The 14,604-nt window shown below is 39.6% G+C and overlaps 1 protein-coding gene across 1 annotated transcript in view; it reads right to left on the reverse strand.

The window, feature by feature from the left end:
• The window catches only part of LOC104606197 (uncharacterized), a 31,165-nt gene extending 17,687 nt beyond the window's left edge, over positions 1–13,478 (reverse strand). The window contains exon 1 of the mRNA XM_010271286.3: positions 13,177–13,478. Coding sequence (XP_010269588.1) covers positions 13,177–13,187 — 11 coding nt within the window. The 5' untranslated portion in view covers positions 13,188–13,478. The remainder of the gene's footprint in view (positions 1–13,176) is intronic.
• Between the last annotated feature and the right edge of the window lie 1,126 nt (positions 13,479–14,604).

Below are 14,604 nucleotides of genomic sequence, written 5' to 3' on the forward strand. Positions count from 1 at the left end.
ATACAATTCCAGGTATTCCTCTTGAGTCTGAGCCGGTTATGTTTTCTAATGATAATGTTCCTATACCTAACACCATTGTTGCAACTGATCCCACTGACCTTGATCTTCCCATTGCACTTCGTAAAGGGAAGAGAAGGTGTACAACCCATTGCATTTCACACAATCTTTCCAACAGTGCCTTATCACCCTCCTACCGTGCTTTCCTACCTATGTCTATACCCAGGAATGTTACTGAGGCTCTTTCTAAACCTGAGTGGAAAATAGCCATGCAAGAAGAGATGGAATCCTTGGTTAAAAACCAAACTTGGGAAATAGTTGATCTCCCCCCAGGCAAGGAGTCAGTCAGATGTAGATGGGTATTCACAGTGAAGTATAGGGCCGATGGCAAGATAGAGAGGTACAACGCAAGGTTGGTAGCAAAAGGGTATACTCAGACCTATGGTGTTGATTATCTGGAAACCTTTGCACCGGTATCTAAGATGAGTTCAGTTAGTATCATTTTATCTCTGGTAGCCACCTATTCATGGCCCTTGTTTCAGCTTGATGTCAAAAATGCTTTCCCCAATGGTGATTTACAGGATGAGGTATATAGGGGTATTCCAACAGGCTTTTATGTAAATGTTGGTAAAGGAAAGGTGTGCAAAATCAAAAAATCTCTATATGGTCTGAAATAGTCACCTAGGGCTTGGTTTGACAGGTTCAAAGAGGCACTTATCCGTTTTGGATACACTCTAACCCAGTCTAATCACACCCTCTTTGTAAAGAGGAGAGATGCTCTGGTGTCAATTCTGATTGTGTATGTGGATGATATAGTGGTTACAAGAAATGATCTAAAGGAGATTGATGATCTCAAAAAATCATTACAGCAAGAATTTGAGATCAAAGATCTTGGTGAGCTTAAATACTTCTTAGGGATTGAAGTTACAAGATCCAAGCATGGGATTTTCATCTCACAGAGAAAGTATGTTCTTGACCTATTGCGGGAGACTAGGAAGCTGGGGACCAAACTAGCAGACACTCCTATTGATCCAAATCACAGAATTAATGGTGCGGATGGTGAGTTGGTAAAAGATGTGGGGAGATATCAAAGAATGGTGGGCCGACTGCTATATTTGTGTATGACATGACTAGATATTTCTTATGCTGTCAGTGTTGTGAGTCGGTACATGCATGCACCTTGGGTTCAGCACTGGGAAGCTATCAAGATAATACTTGCATATCTGAAAAAGCACCCTGGCAAAGGCATTCTTTTCTCAAATCATGAGAATCTGAAGCTAGAATCCTATACAGATGCAAACTAGATAGGATGCTTAGATGACATGAGGTCTACATCAGGAGTTTGTACCTTTGTAGGTGAAAACTTTATCTCCTGGAAGAATAAGAAGCAAGCGGTTGTGGCAAGGTCTAGTGCAGAAGCTGAGTATAGATCCATGGCTCATGATGTCTCAGAACTTCTTTGGGTTAGATCTCTTTTGAGTGGAATTGGGGTGAAAGCAAAGGAACCTATGATGCTATACTATGACAATCAGGCTGCAATCAATATTGCCCACAATCCAATTCAGCATGACAGGACAAAACATATTGAAGTTGATAGACACTCCATAAGAGAAAGGGTTACAGTCGAAGAAGTCAGTTTGCCTTATGTCTCTTCAAAATTGCAGTTGGCTGATGTACTCACTAAAGGGGTGGCAAAGAACAAGCTTGAACATGATCTACGCAAGTTGGGAATGTGTGACATTTACTCCCAACTTGAGGGGGAGTGTTGAAGATTAATTAGTTTTATGTTGTTTTTCTGAGTAGATGTTTTATGTTAGTTGTTAAATAGGTGGTGGGGACCACAATAGTTATGTGAGTCCAAATTTTATTATGTTTTTGAGTCTTATATATGCTGTTTTATGTTTTTCCGCCCTATAAGGGCATAGTTGTCCTTATACTGCTCTATTACTTTTAGTATAAATAATAAGTGAAGGGGGCGGCCAGATTATTGCTCTCCTTTCTTTCAAGATCTCTTCTTCTCTTCTTCTCCTTCTCTCTTCCTTCTCTCTTCAAGAAACCACTTTTCTGTTCACATTTTTTTGAGTTCAGCAGATTTCTACTCACTCTATTGGTGCTGTTGCACTCCATGGGACCACTTGGATTTGACCCACCACATAATTATGGATCAGCAGAAACTGGTATTGCAGATTTGGTGCAACATTGAAAGCTTTGTTTTGGTTTATTTCTTATGTTTATTAGCCACCACTTTTCATTCATTTTTTGTACTTTTTGTGTCTTTTGGTAGGTTGTTGTCTGCTATTGACACTAACAGCAGAGAACAGCATGAGTAACTGCTTTTGGGCTTGTTGTTTGTTACCTCAAACCAACACCTATCATCAAAATGTTGCTTCTTACCTCAATAATTTTGTATACCATTCCTATACCTGTGATCAAATTGTTGTTTGTTACCTCAACGTTTTTATGCTGGACCGCTTAAAAAGGAACAATACACCAAATTATTGCAAAGGAAGCTGCTACTGACATTCAGCCTTAATCCCAAATATTGGGTTCAGCCTTTTGAATCCTGCCCCACCATTGTGAATTTGTGATCCATCAAGAGCCATGTTTTCTATTAAGTTTTAAGTCTTTAGACCATTTCTTACCACTTCTTATCCCTCATCTTGTCACCTACCAGGGATACTCCCAAGTCCTTTTGAATGTGCTCTCTAGTTCTATCATTTTTAGTCTGACCACTCATCCACCTCACTACCTCAGCATCCTCATCTCAACTAAATTCATTTTTTGGACATGTCAGTTCTTGATTCCCTAGAATTCTGCTCCACACATTGGAAGTGATCAGTTTGGGTTATCTCCTCATCACCAATCTTCATTGAACCACACAGTTACTACTATTTCCACTAAAATTGCAATATGTGAACTCTATCTTAGTTTTACTTATATTAAAACCTTTTTATTAAGAAGCATCTCTCTGTCGTTATATCTATATTTAGCCCATATTTAGTTTTATCACTCAAAACATTATCATCAACAAGCAACATACACCACCACACCATGTCTAATGATTGAAAATTCTCTCTCCTTCTGGTGTTCTCATAACAGTTACTGCTCCTTCATGCATGTCCCCAACGATATCAATTTTTTTAGCCAGCAGCAACAATCATGTTCCCTGACACTGCTAGAACATCCAATGCTATTTGGCTGATCTGGGTGCCCATCAGAACAAGAAGTTCAGATATGAAGCCAGAGCCTTTGGTTCTCTAGTAATCAGGTCAGTATCTTAGGGTCCATAGTCCTTCCCTTGAGATACAGTTACTACTTGACAGCCTCCTCCAACAAACAAAGTAATCATCATGAGACCAAAGCCATTTTGAGCCCCTGGAAGGTGAATTATGTAAAGAGACTGGGCCGAATGGGCCCTAACATCCTCTCTTGTAATATCTTTTATTTTATTATTGATGGGCCACACTTAATGGGCCCGTTAATTATTCTTGTTTTATTCTCTTTATGTAACTGCCAAGCTGGCCACCCACTTAAGGGCATTCTTGTCATCATCTAATTTTTAGATCTTAATAAAATAGGGTTAGAGAAGAATGGAGATTAATTCGACTTTTTCTTCTCTTACCTTCTCTTTTCGCCATTTTCTTCTCCTGTATAATTGTTCAGACATGTTCTTTACTTCTTCTAATCCCTAAATTTGTTCTTGATATTTGAGGACTGATTTACATCTTGGTATCAGAGCGGGTTTAGTTCTTCTTTCTTTATCTTTGTTCCCATACACTCTAAAATCAAGGGAGTGTATGGATTTTGCCAAGAAGCGGTGCTGTTCAGCTGCTGCCCGAAACCCTAGCCGACTAGAGATTTTCGAGGTTACCAGGAAAGGTGAAGCTTGGGTGTGGTGTTCTGTGCTTGGAAGGTGTCTCGTGACTGTTAAAGGAGGGCGGTTCAGGTTTGGAAAAATTTGGGTTGGTCTGGTAGGTTTGGCTACATCTTCTCTCTTCCTCCCAACAACTGGACAGAGCAAAACCCTAGTTTTTCAAGCACCCGAGTTCTGGTTTGACTTCAAGTAAGTTTATATAGACAAAATTTCTGGTTCTTTGATTTTCGTTTGATTGATGGAGACATACGGAAGTGAGTTCAAGCAGGTGCCGGTTTCTAGCCTTGGCTCAGTAGATTACGTTTTGACTGGTGTAACCACAATCAAGCTAGATGGGACAAATTATCTTGCTTGGGCATAGTCTATAAGAATCTATGTCTGTAGTAGAGGAAAACTCGGGTATCTCACAGGCAATAAGGTGAAACCCGAAGAGACAGACCTTGAATTTGAAAAATGGATGCAAGAGAACTATACTGTCATAGGATGGTTGGTCAACTCTATGCAACCTCATATAAGCTAGCACTATCTCTGGATGTCTTCGGCTAAGGAGATATGGGATGGTGTTACTGAGACCTATTCACAGAAATTGAATGTAGCCAAAGCTTATAAGTTGAAAAGTGATGTGAAGAACCTGAGAAAGGGGGAGAAGAGTGTAGCAATCTACTACTCTATACTGAAATCCCTATGGCAGGAAATTGATGTTATGGAGACAGTGGTATGGGAGAATAAGAAGGATGCTGAAATGTATAGAAAGCTAGTGGAGAGAAATAGGTTGTTTGAATTTCTCACTGGACTCAACCCTGAGTTTGACATTATTAGACAAAATATCTTGGCCAGAGATGAGGTTACTCTTTCACAAGCATATGCTATGATAAGTAGTGAGGAGAGTAGGTGACAGGTTCAGTTGCAGAGTCCACCTACAGAACATTTTGCACATGCAGGAATGAAGCCAAAGGGCCCTATTGAGAAAAGAGAGCAGATGTGTGAATATTGCAAGAAACCGAGGCATACAAAGGACACCTGCTGGAAGCTTCATCCTGAGCTTCTCCCTGATAGGTTTAAGAATAACAATAACTCTAAGAAGGGCAGTCAAGTAGGAAAACCTAAGACTGCTAATGTTGCTATAGTACCTGAAGGGGGAAGTAAGGAGAGTGAAGAGAAATCAACCATTGAGCAGTTGGCTGCAATGAAGCTGGATTTTGATAAGTATGGGAGGCTCCTAAATCACTTGGAAGCTACGGTTTCTTCAGCTCACCCTTCCAACAACACATCATCTTCATCGGCTTTTGCTCACTCAGGTATTCGTGCTTCTGCAAATCATGCTTCAGTTTCAGGTAATCATAAAATCCCTTGGATTATTGATTCCGGTGCATCAGACCATATGACCAGCTTGTCTAATCTTTTTTGCTCATATCACCTTCTCTCTAGAAAAGAGAAAATATCCCTTGCCGATGGGTCCCTTGCCCCCATCTCTGGTAAAGGTGATATAAAGACCTCTGACACCCTTTTCTTATCCTCTGTCCTTCATGTCCCTAAACTTAACACAAACCTTTTATCTGTTAATAGCTTAACAAAATCCATGAATTGCAGCATAACCTTCTTTCCCACTCATTGTGTTTTTCAGGACCTGCAGTCTCAGAGGATGATTGGGAATGGCCATGAGGCGAACGGAATATACTTGCTGGACACACCGGATCAAGCTTTGGGACCACCTCATGGAGTTGCCTTAGAGTCAATTGTGTCAGTCTGTTAACAAAATTTTATTATGTCACTTTCGGTTTGGTCACTTATCTTTTTCTGCTTTGAGTCATCTGTTCCCAGATATGTTTAAAGGAGTGTCTTTATCGAGTCTTTATTGTGAGTCATGTGAACTGGCAAAGCATTGTAGACATTCCTATTCAATTAGCAATAAAAGATCTCTTTCTCCTTTCCATATTGTTCGCTCTGATGTGTGGGGGCCATATCATATGCCAACCATGGGGGGTTACAGGTACTTTATCCTTTTTATTGATGATTATTCGCGTTACACTTGGATTTATCTCATGAAATCCAGGGATGAAGTACCAGCTATTGTGAAAAAATTTCATGAACTCATCCTCACCCAGTTTAATACTCGTATCAAAATATTCCATTCTGACAATGCTAAGGAGTATTTTGAGAGAACCCTCTCCACCTATCTTGAAGCTTTTGGGGTTATTCATCAAATTCTTGTTCCTACACTCCACAACAAAACGGGGTGGCGGAAAGAAAGAACAGACATGTGGTCGAGGTTGCCAGATCCCTCTTATTTGCATCCCATGTTCTTATAAAATTTTGGGGAGATGTTGTTCTTACTGCTACTTTTCTGATCAACCGTATGCCCTCCTGGGTCCTTGGCTTTAAAACCCCTTTTAGTCTTCTCTTCCCGGATGAGGATATCTTTTCTCTTCCTCTCCGTGTTTTTGGGTGCACTTGCTATGTGCATATTCAGTCATCAAAGGCACAAGTTTGAACCTAAGGCTCATAAATGTGTTTTTCTGGGATATGCTTCCACACAGAAGGGTTATTGCTGTTTTGATCCAGTTTGTGGCACCCGCTTCGGGATGTCACCTTTGCCGAGTTGACTCCCTTCTTTAGCATTCCTCCTGAGGGGGAGAAATCTGACGAGCCCTTTGCTATGTCTTCAGCTGTTCCTCTTCCCATTCCTTGTGAGTCCGATCATGGGGTGTCCACTTCTCCCACTGGACCTACCTCTGATATTCATTGTGAGTCCGATATTCCTGCTCCTCCTGCTCCTGCTCTCCAAAGGTGGTACCAAAGGCAGAAATTCAGACATGTGTAGGTTGTTTCCACTCCTTCAAAAGAGCATCTCGCCACTCCCATCATTCCTGTCGTAACAAGTCAGCCCTCTACTGACCCATCTCTGACTATCCTAGACCTTGACCTTCCTATTGCTCTCCGCAAGGGCAAGTGGAAGTGTACAACCCATTGTATCTCTAAACACTTGTCTTACAGCCTTCTCTCCCATTCCTACTACTCCTTTCTTGCCTTTGTTTCTTCCCATGCGATACCCAGGTCTGTACCGGAAGCATTATCTCAAGATGAATGGAGGGATGCTATGATGGCCGAACTAGATGCATTGCTTAAGAACCATACCTGGGATATTGTTGACTCGCCAGAAGGGAAGGAACCAGTGGGTTGTAAATGGGTGTTTACCATTAAATATCACTTTGATGGCTCTGTTGAGAGGTTTAAGGCTCGGTTGGTTGCTAAGGGCTACACTCAAATGTATGGCATTGACTATCTTGAGACATTTGCTCCTGTAGCTAAGATGACTTCAGTCAGGGTTTTACTATCTCTAGCTGCTACTTTTGACTGGCCCCTACACCAGTTTGATGTTAAAAATGCCTTCTTGAATGGAGACCTGCATGAATAGGTCTATATGTCTCTACCTCCATGAGTGTATGGGAAGGAAATGAAAGGTAAGGTGTGTAAACTACACAAATCTATTTATGGTCTCAAACAGTCTCCTCGGGCTTGGTTTGAGAGATTTCGGGTTGCTCTTGTCTCCTTGGCTACACTCAAACTCGATCTGATCATACACTGTTCTTGAAGAAAAATGACTCTCTAGTGACCTTCTTGATTGTTTATGTTGATGATATTGTGGTCACGGGTAATGACATTGAAGAGGTTAGTAAACTAAAAGAATTTCTCAACTCTGAATTTGAAATCAAGGATTTGGGAGATCTTCGGTATTTCTTGGGCATTGAAGTTGCTCGATCTAAGGATGGTATCTTCATCTCTCAACATTAGAAGAACAACTGGCTGATATCTTGACCAAGGGAGTTCCAAGAGGGAAAATGACACACTATATAAGCAAGTTGGGCACGATTGACATCTATGCTCAGCTTGAGGGAGAGTGTAAAGAGACTGGGTTGAATGAGCCCTAACATCCTCTCTTGTAATATCTTTTATTTTATTGTTGATGGGCCACACTTAATGGGCCTGTTATTTATTATTGTTTTATTCTCTTTATGTAACTGCCAAGCTGGCCGCCCACTTAAGGGCATTCTTGTCATCATCTAATTTTTAGAACTTAATAAAATAGGGTTAGAGAAGAATGGAGATTAATTCGACTTCTTCTTCTCTTACCTTCTCTTTTTGCCATCTTCTTCTCCTGTATAGCTATTCAGACCTGTTCTTTACTTCTTCTAATCCCTAAATTTGTTCTTGATATTTGAGGGCTAATTTACATCTAATTAAAAGTTATGTTCTCAATGAAGTTCCTTGCCCTACTGGTCCTAAATAGCTTAGTAAAATGTAACCATCTTGGTCAAACAAGAGTGAGATGATGGCTGTGGGAGAAGTAATGGAGTTGGAACAGTTGGCACACATACTGGGTCGTAATATCAGAAAGCTCCGCACAAAATAATTACATTTTCCACTTGTAGAAAGATGCATCTCAAAGTCAATCTGGGACCTAATAGTGGAGTGTTTTTTAAGAAGGCTATGAGTCAATCTGGGACCTAATAGTGAAGTGTTTTTTTAGAAGGCTGTGGGAATTTTTTTTTTTTTGGCTAGCTATATACAAGTTGTTTAAAAGTATAAATCACGGTTCTTTTTTTGTATATGAAAATCTTTTTATAAAGCAATTGCAGGGGCAGCTTTTATATAGCTGAGTTCTTTTATCTTCTTTGAATATAATACTATATTTTACCATCTTTGAAAAAAAGAAAAACCAGATAGGCAAGACATCTATCAATGAGGGGGTAAAATTACACTGATAAAAAAAATTGTGCTTTCATCTCTACTAATGTACTATTTATCTCTTTCCCCAAGACCATCCAGCATTTTTTTTTTTTTTGATAATTGACCATCCAGCATTGTTAATCAATTGGAGAAGACAATCAAGGATTTCTCATGGGAAGGCTGAAAGGGTGACTTAAGTTTCATTTGATGGGCTGGAACCAGATGTATAAACCATAATGCAGCATAAGATTGGGGCTAGGGTGGGTTCAAAAGATGAGCACATGCACAGCACTCCTTGGAAAGTCATTTTGGCAATTCAATGAGGAACAAAGAAGCCTTTGGAGGCAGGTAATATCAAGTAGACTAGCTTGACAGTAAGGTTCTGGAAGGAATGGTGCAACAATTACCCACCTTATTCATGGCACAGAGAATACAGATGCTTAGGTGACAATATTTTGAAATGTGAAATGAAAGAATGGTCAGGAGTCCCCAATTTAGAAGAAATCTTAATGACTGGGAAAATGGATCTTTGGCTGAGATGTTATAATTAAATGATTAAATCAGAAGCTACAGCCTTGTAAATGGTATTCAGCCTGATGCACATGTGTATGTGTGTGTGAAAGAGAGGGAGAGAGAAGTGAAGAACAGAAGGGAAAAGAAGAGAGGAGAGAAAAGAATACACTCACCCCAGGTGGCCAGATCCATTTATAAACTCTATACACTAATACCCTTGTCAACATGCCTCTTAACAAGCCTAATCCAAGTGGAGAAGATAAAAGGGTGTTGGTGGGAAAAAGTCATGGTCATTCTCTGTTAATCCTTTTATAACAAGATAAATGCATCAGTAGAGGGCATGTTTCTCAACTCCAAAATGGGAAATTCTGGCACACCATCTAAGGTTAACTTTTTTGGGGTGGACAGATGCAATGGAGAAATGCCTTGCGACTATTAATTGCATGAAGAGAGAGCATATGATAGAATCTTGGAAAGGGGGCAACAACCATTGTTAGAAAACAGGTTGGAGACATTAGAATTTCTAGTTGCAATGGAACTTCAATTAGGTTCGGCACTTTGCCATTATTTATTTGCACTACTCATTAATGAATTGACTAAACATATTCAGGAGGTACTGCAGTGTATGTTATTTGCTGATAGCGTAGTATTAAGGCAAATAATGTTGTTTGGAATAGAGTGTTGGGTAGTGAAGAAGCGACATGTCCAAACATGAATATGATGAAATACGAATGTTGAGATAGATGAGTGGGAAAACTAGAAAGGATGGAATTAGAAATGAACTTATTTGAAAGTACTTGAGTGTAGATCCAAAAGGTGATGAAATGAGGGAAAGTAGACTAAGATGGTTTGGGCACATACAGAGAAGACCAGTGGATCTAAACCCAAAATCTTTTTGTTAATATCATTTGGAGTTAATAATAGAAAATTTCAAAATAATTGAGGTTAATCACCTAATCACTCTCATGGTCCTTAAAACCTCTCTTAAAGCCAAAGTCCTAAGTAATACCCACTAGGGAAAAGGATATTAGGTCAAAAACGGCTTTTTCCTTAACATGTCAAATATAGTATATAGAACTAAGCACATAAAGGATTGTTACTCCACGACAAATCTTCCCAAAATTTGACTTTCTGACCTGATACAATATCACATTTGATTAAAAAAAACAGACCATTTATTGGCCCTAGCTTTCTAGGGTCTTGGGAAAACCAGAGGGGTGGACTGATTGGCAGGCCTAACCTTTAGCTATTTTTATTTACACAAAGTGGCCACTTGAACCTGAACATGCTTTCTTACACATGTCAGCCCAAGATATAGCTTCAATAGATTTTCATAGACACCACAAAGGATTGAGGACCCAAGGAGAATCTCCAAAGCCATTTACACAAGAAAGCAGTGTTCTTATCTTTCACCTTTCCTATATCAAGCCCCCCTCCATGTATTTTCTAAACATAGGCTAACTATCACATTAAAATGTACACTTACATCTACTAGTGCTCTTTTTTTTTCGAAGATAAATAAAAAGTAAAACTTTATTAGAGAGAAAGGAAAAGGAAATTACAGCAGGGTGATAAGGAATAACCCAACAATAGCAGACCCAAAAGCATCAGACCCACCCTAACAAAATCCCTAAAAACAAGGAAAAAACCTACATCTACTAGTGCTCTAGTTGATATATTTTTTCTTTCTTTTTTTTCTTTTTGAGAAAAATGTGAAGTAATATATTAGACAAAAAGCAATAACCAAATCTGCACAACAATGAGCTGTTCAGTGCTCAATCAGAAGCTGTACATCAACTAAAAGATTACTCAGTATGCATAGATACAAAAAAAGCTCCAGGATTACAAAAGGAGCTATAAGATCTATTCCTGAACAGATTATGAGACCCTACCCATAAATACATCCTACGGTTCCTACCCCAAAAACCTTTACATAAACTATCCTCTGAAACATACACAAACATTCTTTTGTTTCTTTCTGTCCATAATGTCCAGATCACTAAAGCTGGACCTGCTCTCCAAATTACCTTGCCAACTCTGAAGAACTGCTAGCACATTTTCTGGGAAACAAAAATGAGCTTCAAACAGCCCCAAAAACCTTGTCCAGAGCATTCTAAGCCTTCAGATGCTTCCCCACACATAATGCACTTGCTAGGAAACATAGGCATCCTTCTTCTGGCCAAAACCTCAGCTGTCAAACATTTACCTGACACTGCCACCCATAAACAAAATGCAGCTTTTGGAGGGGCTGTGGATTTCCATAAACCAGCTTCTGGGAAATCCACCACCTCCACCTTCGTGAGTTTGTTATAGAAGGACCTTACTGTGAAAAATCCGTCTTTATCCCACTGCCAAATTCTCCTCTCTCTGTCTGTGGAGCCAGGAGTTATACCAGATAGCTGCTGCATCAACTCCATCCACTGCCCAACCTCCCAATCATTTAAATTCCTTCTGAACATTGGACACCAAACTGCAGTATCTCCTACCCAAGCAAAAGCCTCTGCAACCATGCAGTCTTTGTTTTGAGCAATCTCATAAAGATTGGAAAAGCTCTGATAAAGACACTGATCCCCACACCAAATATCAGTCCAGAATTTGATTCTTGTGCCACCTCCCACCTTGTATCTGATTCCTTTTCTGAATTCCTCCAACACTTTTTGAATTCCTCTCCATACAGCACACCCATAAGACATTCTAGTCTCCGCTGGCTCCCAAGATGACACATCTGCTCCATACTTAGCTAGAATAATCCTTCTCCATAATGCATCAGGCTGTTCATTCCACCTCCACAGCCACTTGGCAAAACAGGCTAAATTAAGCTTTCTCAGCTTCCTTACTCCCAATCCCCCCCTCACTTTCTTTGGGCTACACACTTTGTTCCACTTTACCAGGTGCAACTTATATTTCTGCTTCCTATCCTTCCCACAGAAAAGGCCTCTAGTTGATAATTTTCCATAAGAGTAAGGCATCTAGACATGAGGTTTTCAAGACCATCATCAATATTTATCTTGTGTGTTAGTGCATTTATGTGTTTGCGTCTATTATTGGTTCCTCGGACTCTCAGATTAAGTTATTGCCAAACATTTTCTATGGATCCATCTCCATTTATTTATAAAATCTTTATCATTAAGGATCAAGCAAAAGAATTGTCTGGCTGATTACGGTAGATGGTTGGACCATTTAATTGCGTAATGTGCAAGCAACTCTCTATGCTTTTGTTCATAGGACAATGTTGGCCCTCCTATCTATTTTTGTTTATAACTTCTACGGTTCTACCTACTCCCTAAAAAGAAGCTTCTTACTTTACAAGTTTACTGTTTTATGATTGTAATTGCTTAGTTGTTTGTCAGTCTGTAGCTACTTGGAAATGATTTTAATCGTTGGCAGTGGACTGGCAACCCGTAAATCCCTACTTCCTGCATGACACTATATCAAGCAAAAACTTATCTTCTAGACTGCTTGTCGAACGCATACCTTAGTTCCAAACTGCTGTTATTTGGTTTGTGAAGTATTAAAAATCAAACCGTATAACTTTCTTGGTGATTATTAAGCATTTGATATTTGTCTGCCGTTCCCAATTTTCCAGAACGGTTCGTCCTCTTCAATGCTAAAACCAACAGTTCGTGCTAGAAGATAATCACATCTCTGGACTGGAGCCTTGGAGCATTAAAACGCAATCTATCCCTAAGGACCCTAACTAACATTTAAATCCGCACCCATTTTGTCTGGTAATCCAAAGAAGAAAAGAATGTAGCGCACATAATTAAAATCTACAATGCGCGCAAATAAGAGTCAAAAAGCAGGTCCCTCTGGAGCCCAAATTCATCGATCTAGACGATGTTTCAGTTGCCCATATACCACCAAATTACGTAAACCCTAAATCTCCAAAATCCAAAACTAAACAAATCTACGAAGAAAACGAGGAGTTGAACAAATAAGCATTCTCTTCAAACACCAACAAATTAGAAATATCGATTAAAAAACAATTCAAGCACTTAGCACCTCAAGTAAACTAAAAAAATACACAGAGACAAGGTGAAAGAAAAAGGTGGAAGCACACTCACTTCTTGAACATGTTCGCAGGTTTAGACAGAAATGGAGAATCACCGATTCCCGCGTTCGAGGGTTGCCTATGAACTGGAAAATAAACTAATTAACTAAGTTAATTAGCAAGCAGGGGCACTAATGGTGTCTGCAAATGTGGGGTCCCCTCGAAGCCGTTGAACCAGTTTCTGTGCAATTCTTGCAACCTCGTTACTGATCGAGACCCCCAAAGTATCAAGTATTAACGCGTGATTGTTAAGCGTCTTGCAGTCTCAGAAACGAACCCATATCATGCTATCACCTGATTTTATGACGTAATAGTGAAAAGACTATAACACCCTGCAATGACTAATAATAGCAATTATTTATTTATGTAGTAGACAACAGCTTTAAATAATTAAAAAATAGTCAAAATACAGAAACTAAAAAAGAAAAATATTGATGGGTAAAATTATGATTTACTTGAGTGACCACTGAGTCCCTGACCAAGCATCAAATGTAGTGTTTGAAGCATTTAGGCTAAAATTTTTATTTGATCAATTAGATTTGGTTTGTATGAGAAGTATAGGTACAAGTTGGGCCGGGTAAGATCGGATTGAGGTCAATGGCAACCCAATTAGATTTGGTTAGTCGTCAAGAAATTTCTTTACGTCTTCTGAGGAGCTTCCACTGCAACAAAATTTATGGCACGAGATCACCTTTGAAGACACATGTTGGATTTCAGCACTTATAGCACCATTAATAATACTATGGAGATACTCCATTTACTTCCCAGCGGCAGGATTTGACGCTTTTCGTCCATTTCTCTCATAGTAGAGGCTCAAGGTGACTCCATCTCTTCCCGTGGGACACGTTGCATTCATCGATCATGGTTTACATGCACCAGGAACAGTAAGTATCTCGGCTTATTTAGTGTTGAAAAATAGTAAAGAGAGAGAGCAAATGTAACTTATTGGTAATTGCTTTCATTTGCCGATGTTGTAATGAATTGAATTTGTTGTAGGAACTCGAAACTAGAAATTGCAGAAAGATTGAGGGTTGAATCGTGCCACTTGGTCACTCTCCTTAAAATCGTATTTGTCCCCTACAGTGCAGTCGGGTGATCACAAATTGGTCGCCAAAATAAAACAGCCCATAGGCCACTGGTAGGCGTGCACTCGCTTACCAAACCTCTGTAAACCACTGAATTGATACTCAGATTTCTCGGAGAAAAAGAAAGTTGAAAATGGTGTGTATTCTTGACTGGGTTGGCCAACACTCCTTTTATAGAGTGCTCTCAGACCCGAATGGACACAAATGTGTCCTTTTAGATAGGAGCCTCTTTAGAACAGTGCACATGTTCGAAGAGGCACACAGGAGGAAGAAGAGACACGAAAAAAAAAAGGAAAACAAATTTATTTAAAAATTAAATTTGAATTTGAAGAGACACGTTTTAAAATTGAAAAGGT

This window comes from Nelumbo nucifera, chromosome 4, assembly GCF_055504915.1.
Source record: "Nelumbo nucifera cultivar China Antique chromosome 4, China Antique-T2T, whole genome shotgun sequence".
In the NCBI taxonomy this organism is placed as follows: domain Eukaryota; kingdom Viridiplantae; phylum Streptophyta; class Magnoliopsida; order Proteales; family Nelumbonaceae; genus Nelumbo; species Nelumbo nucifera.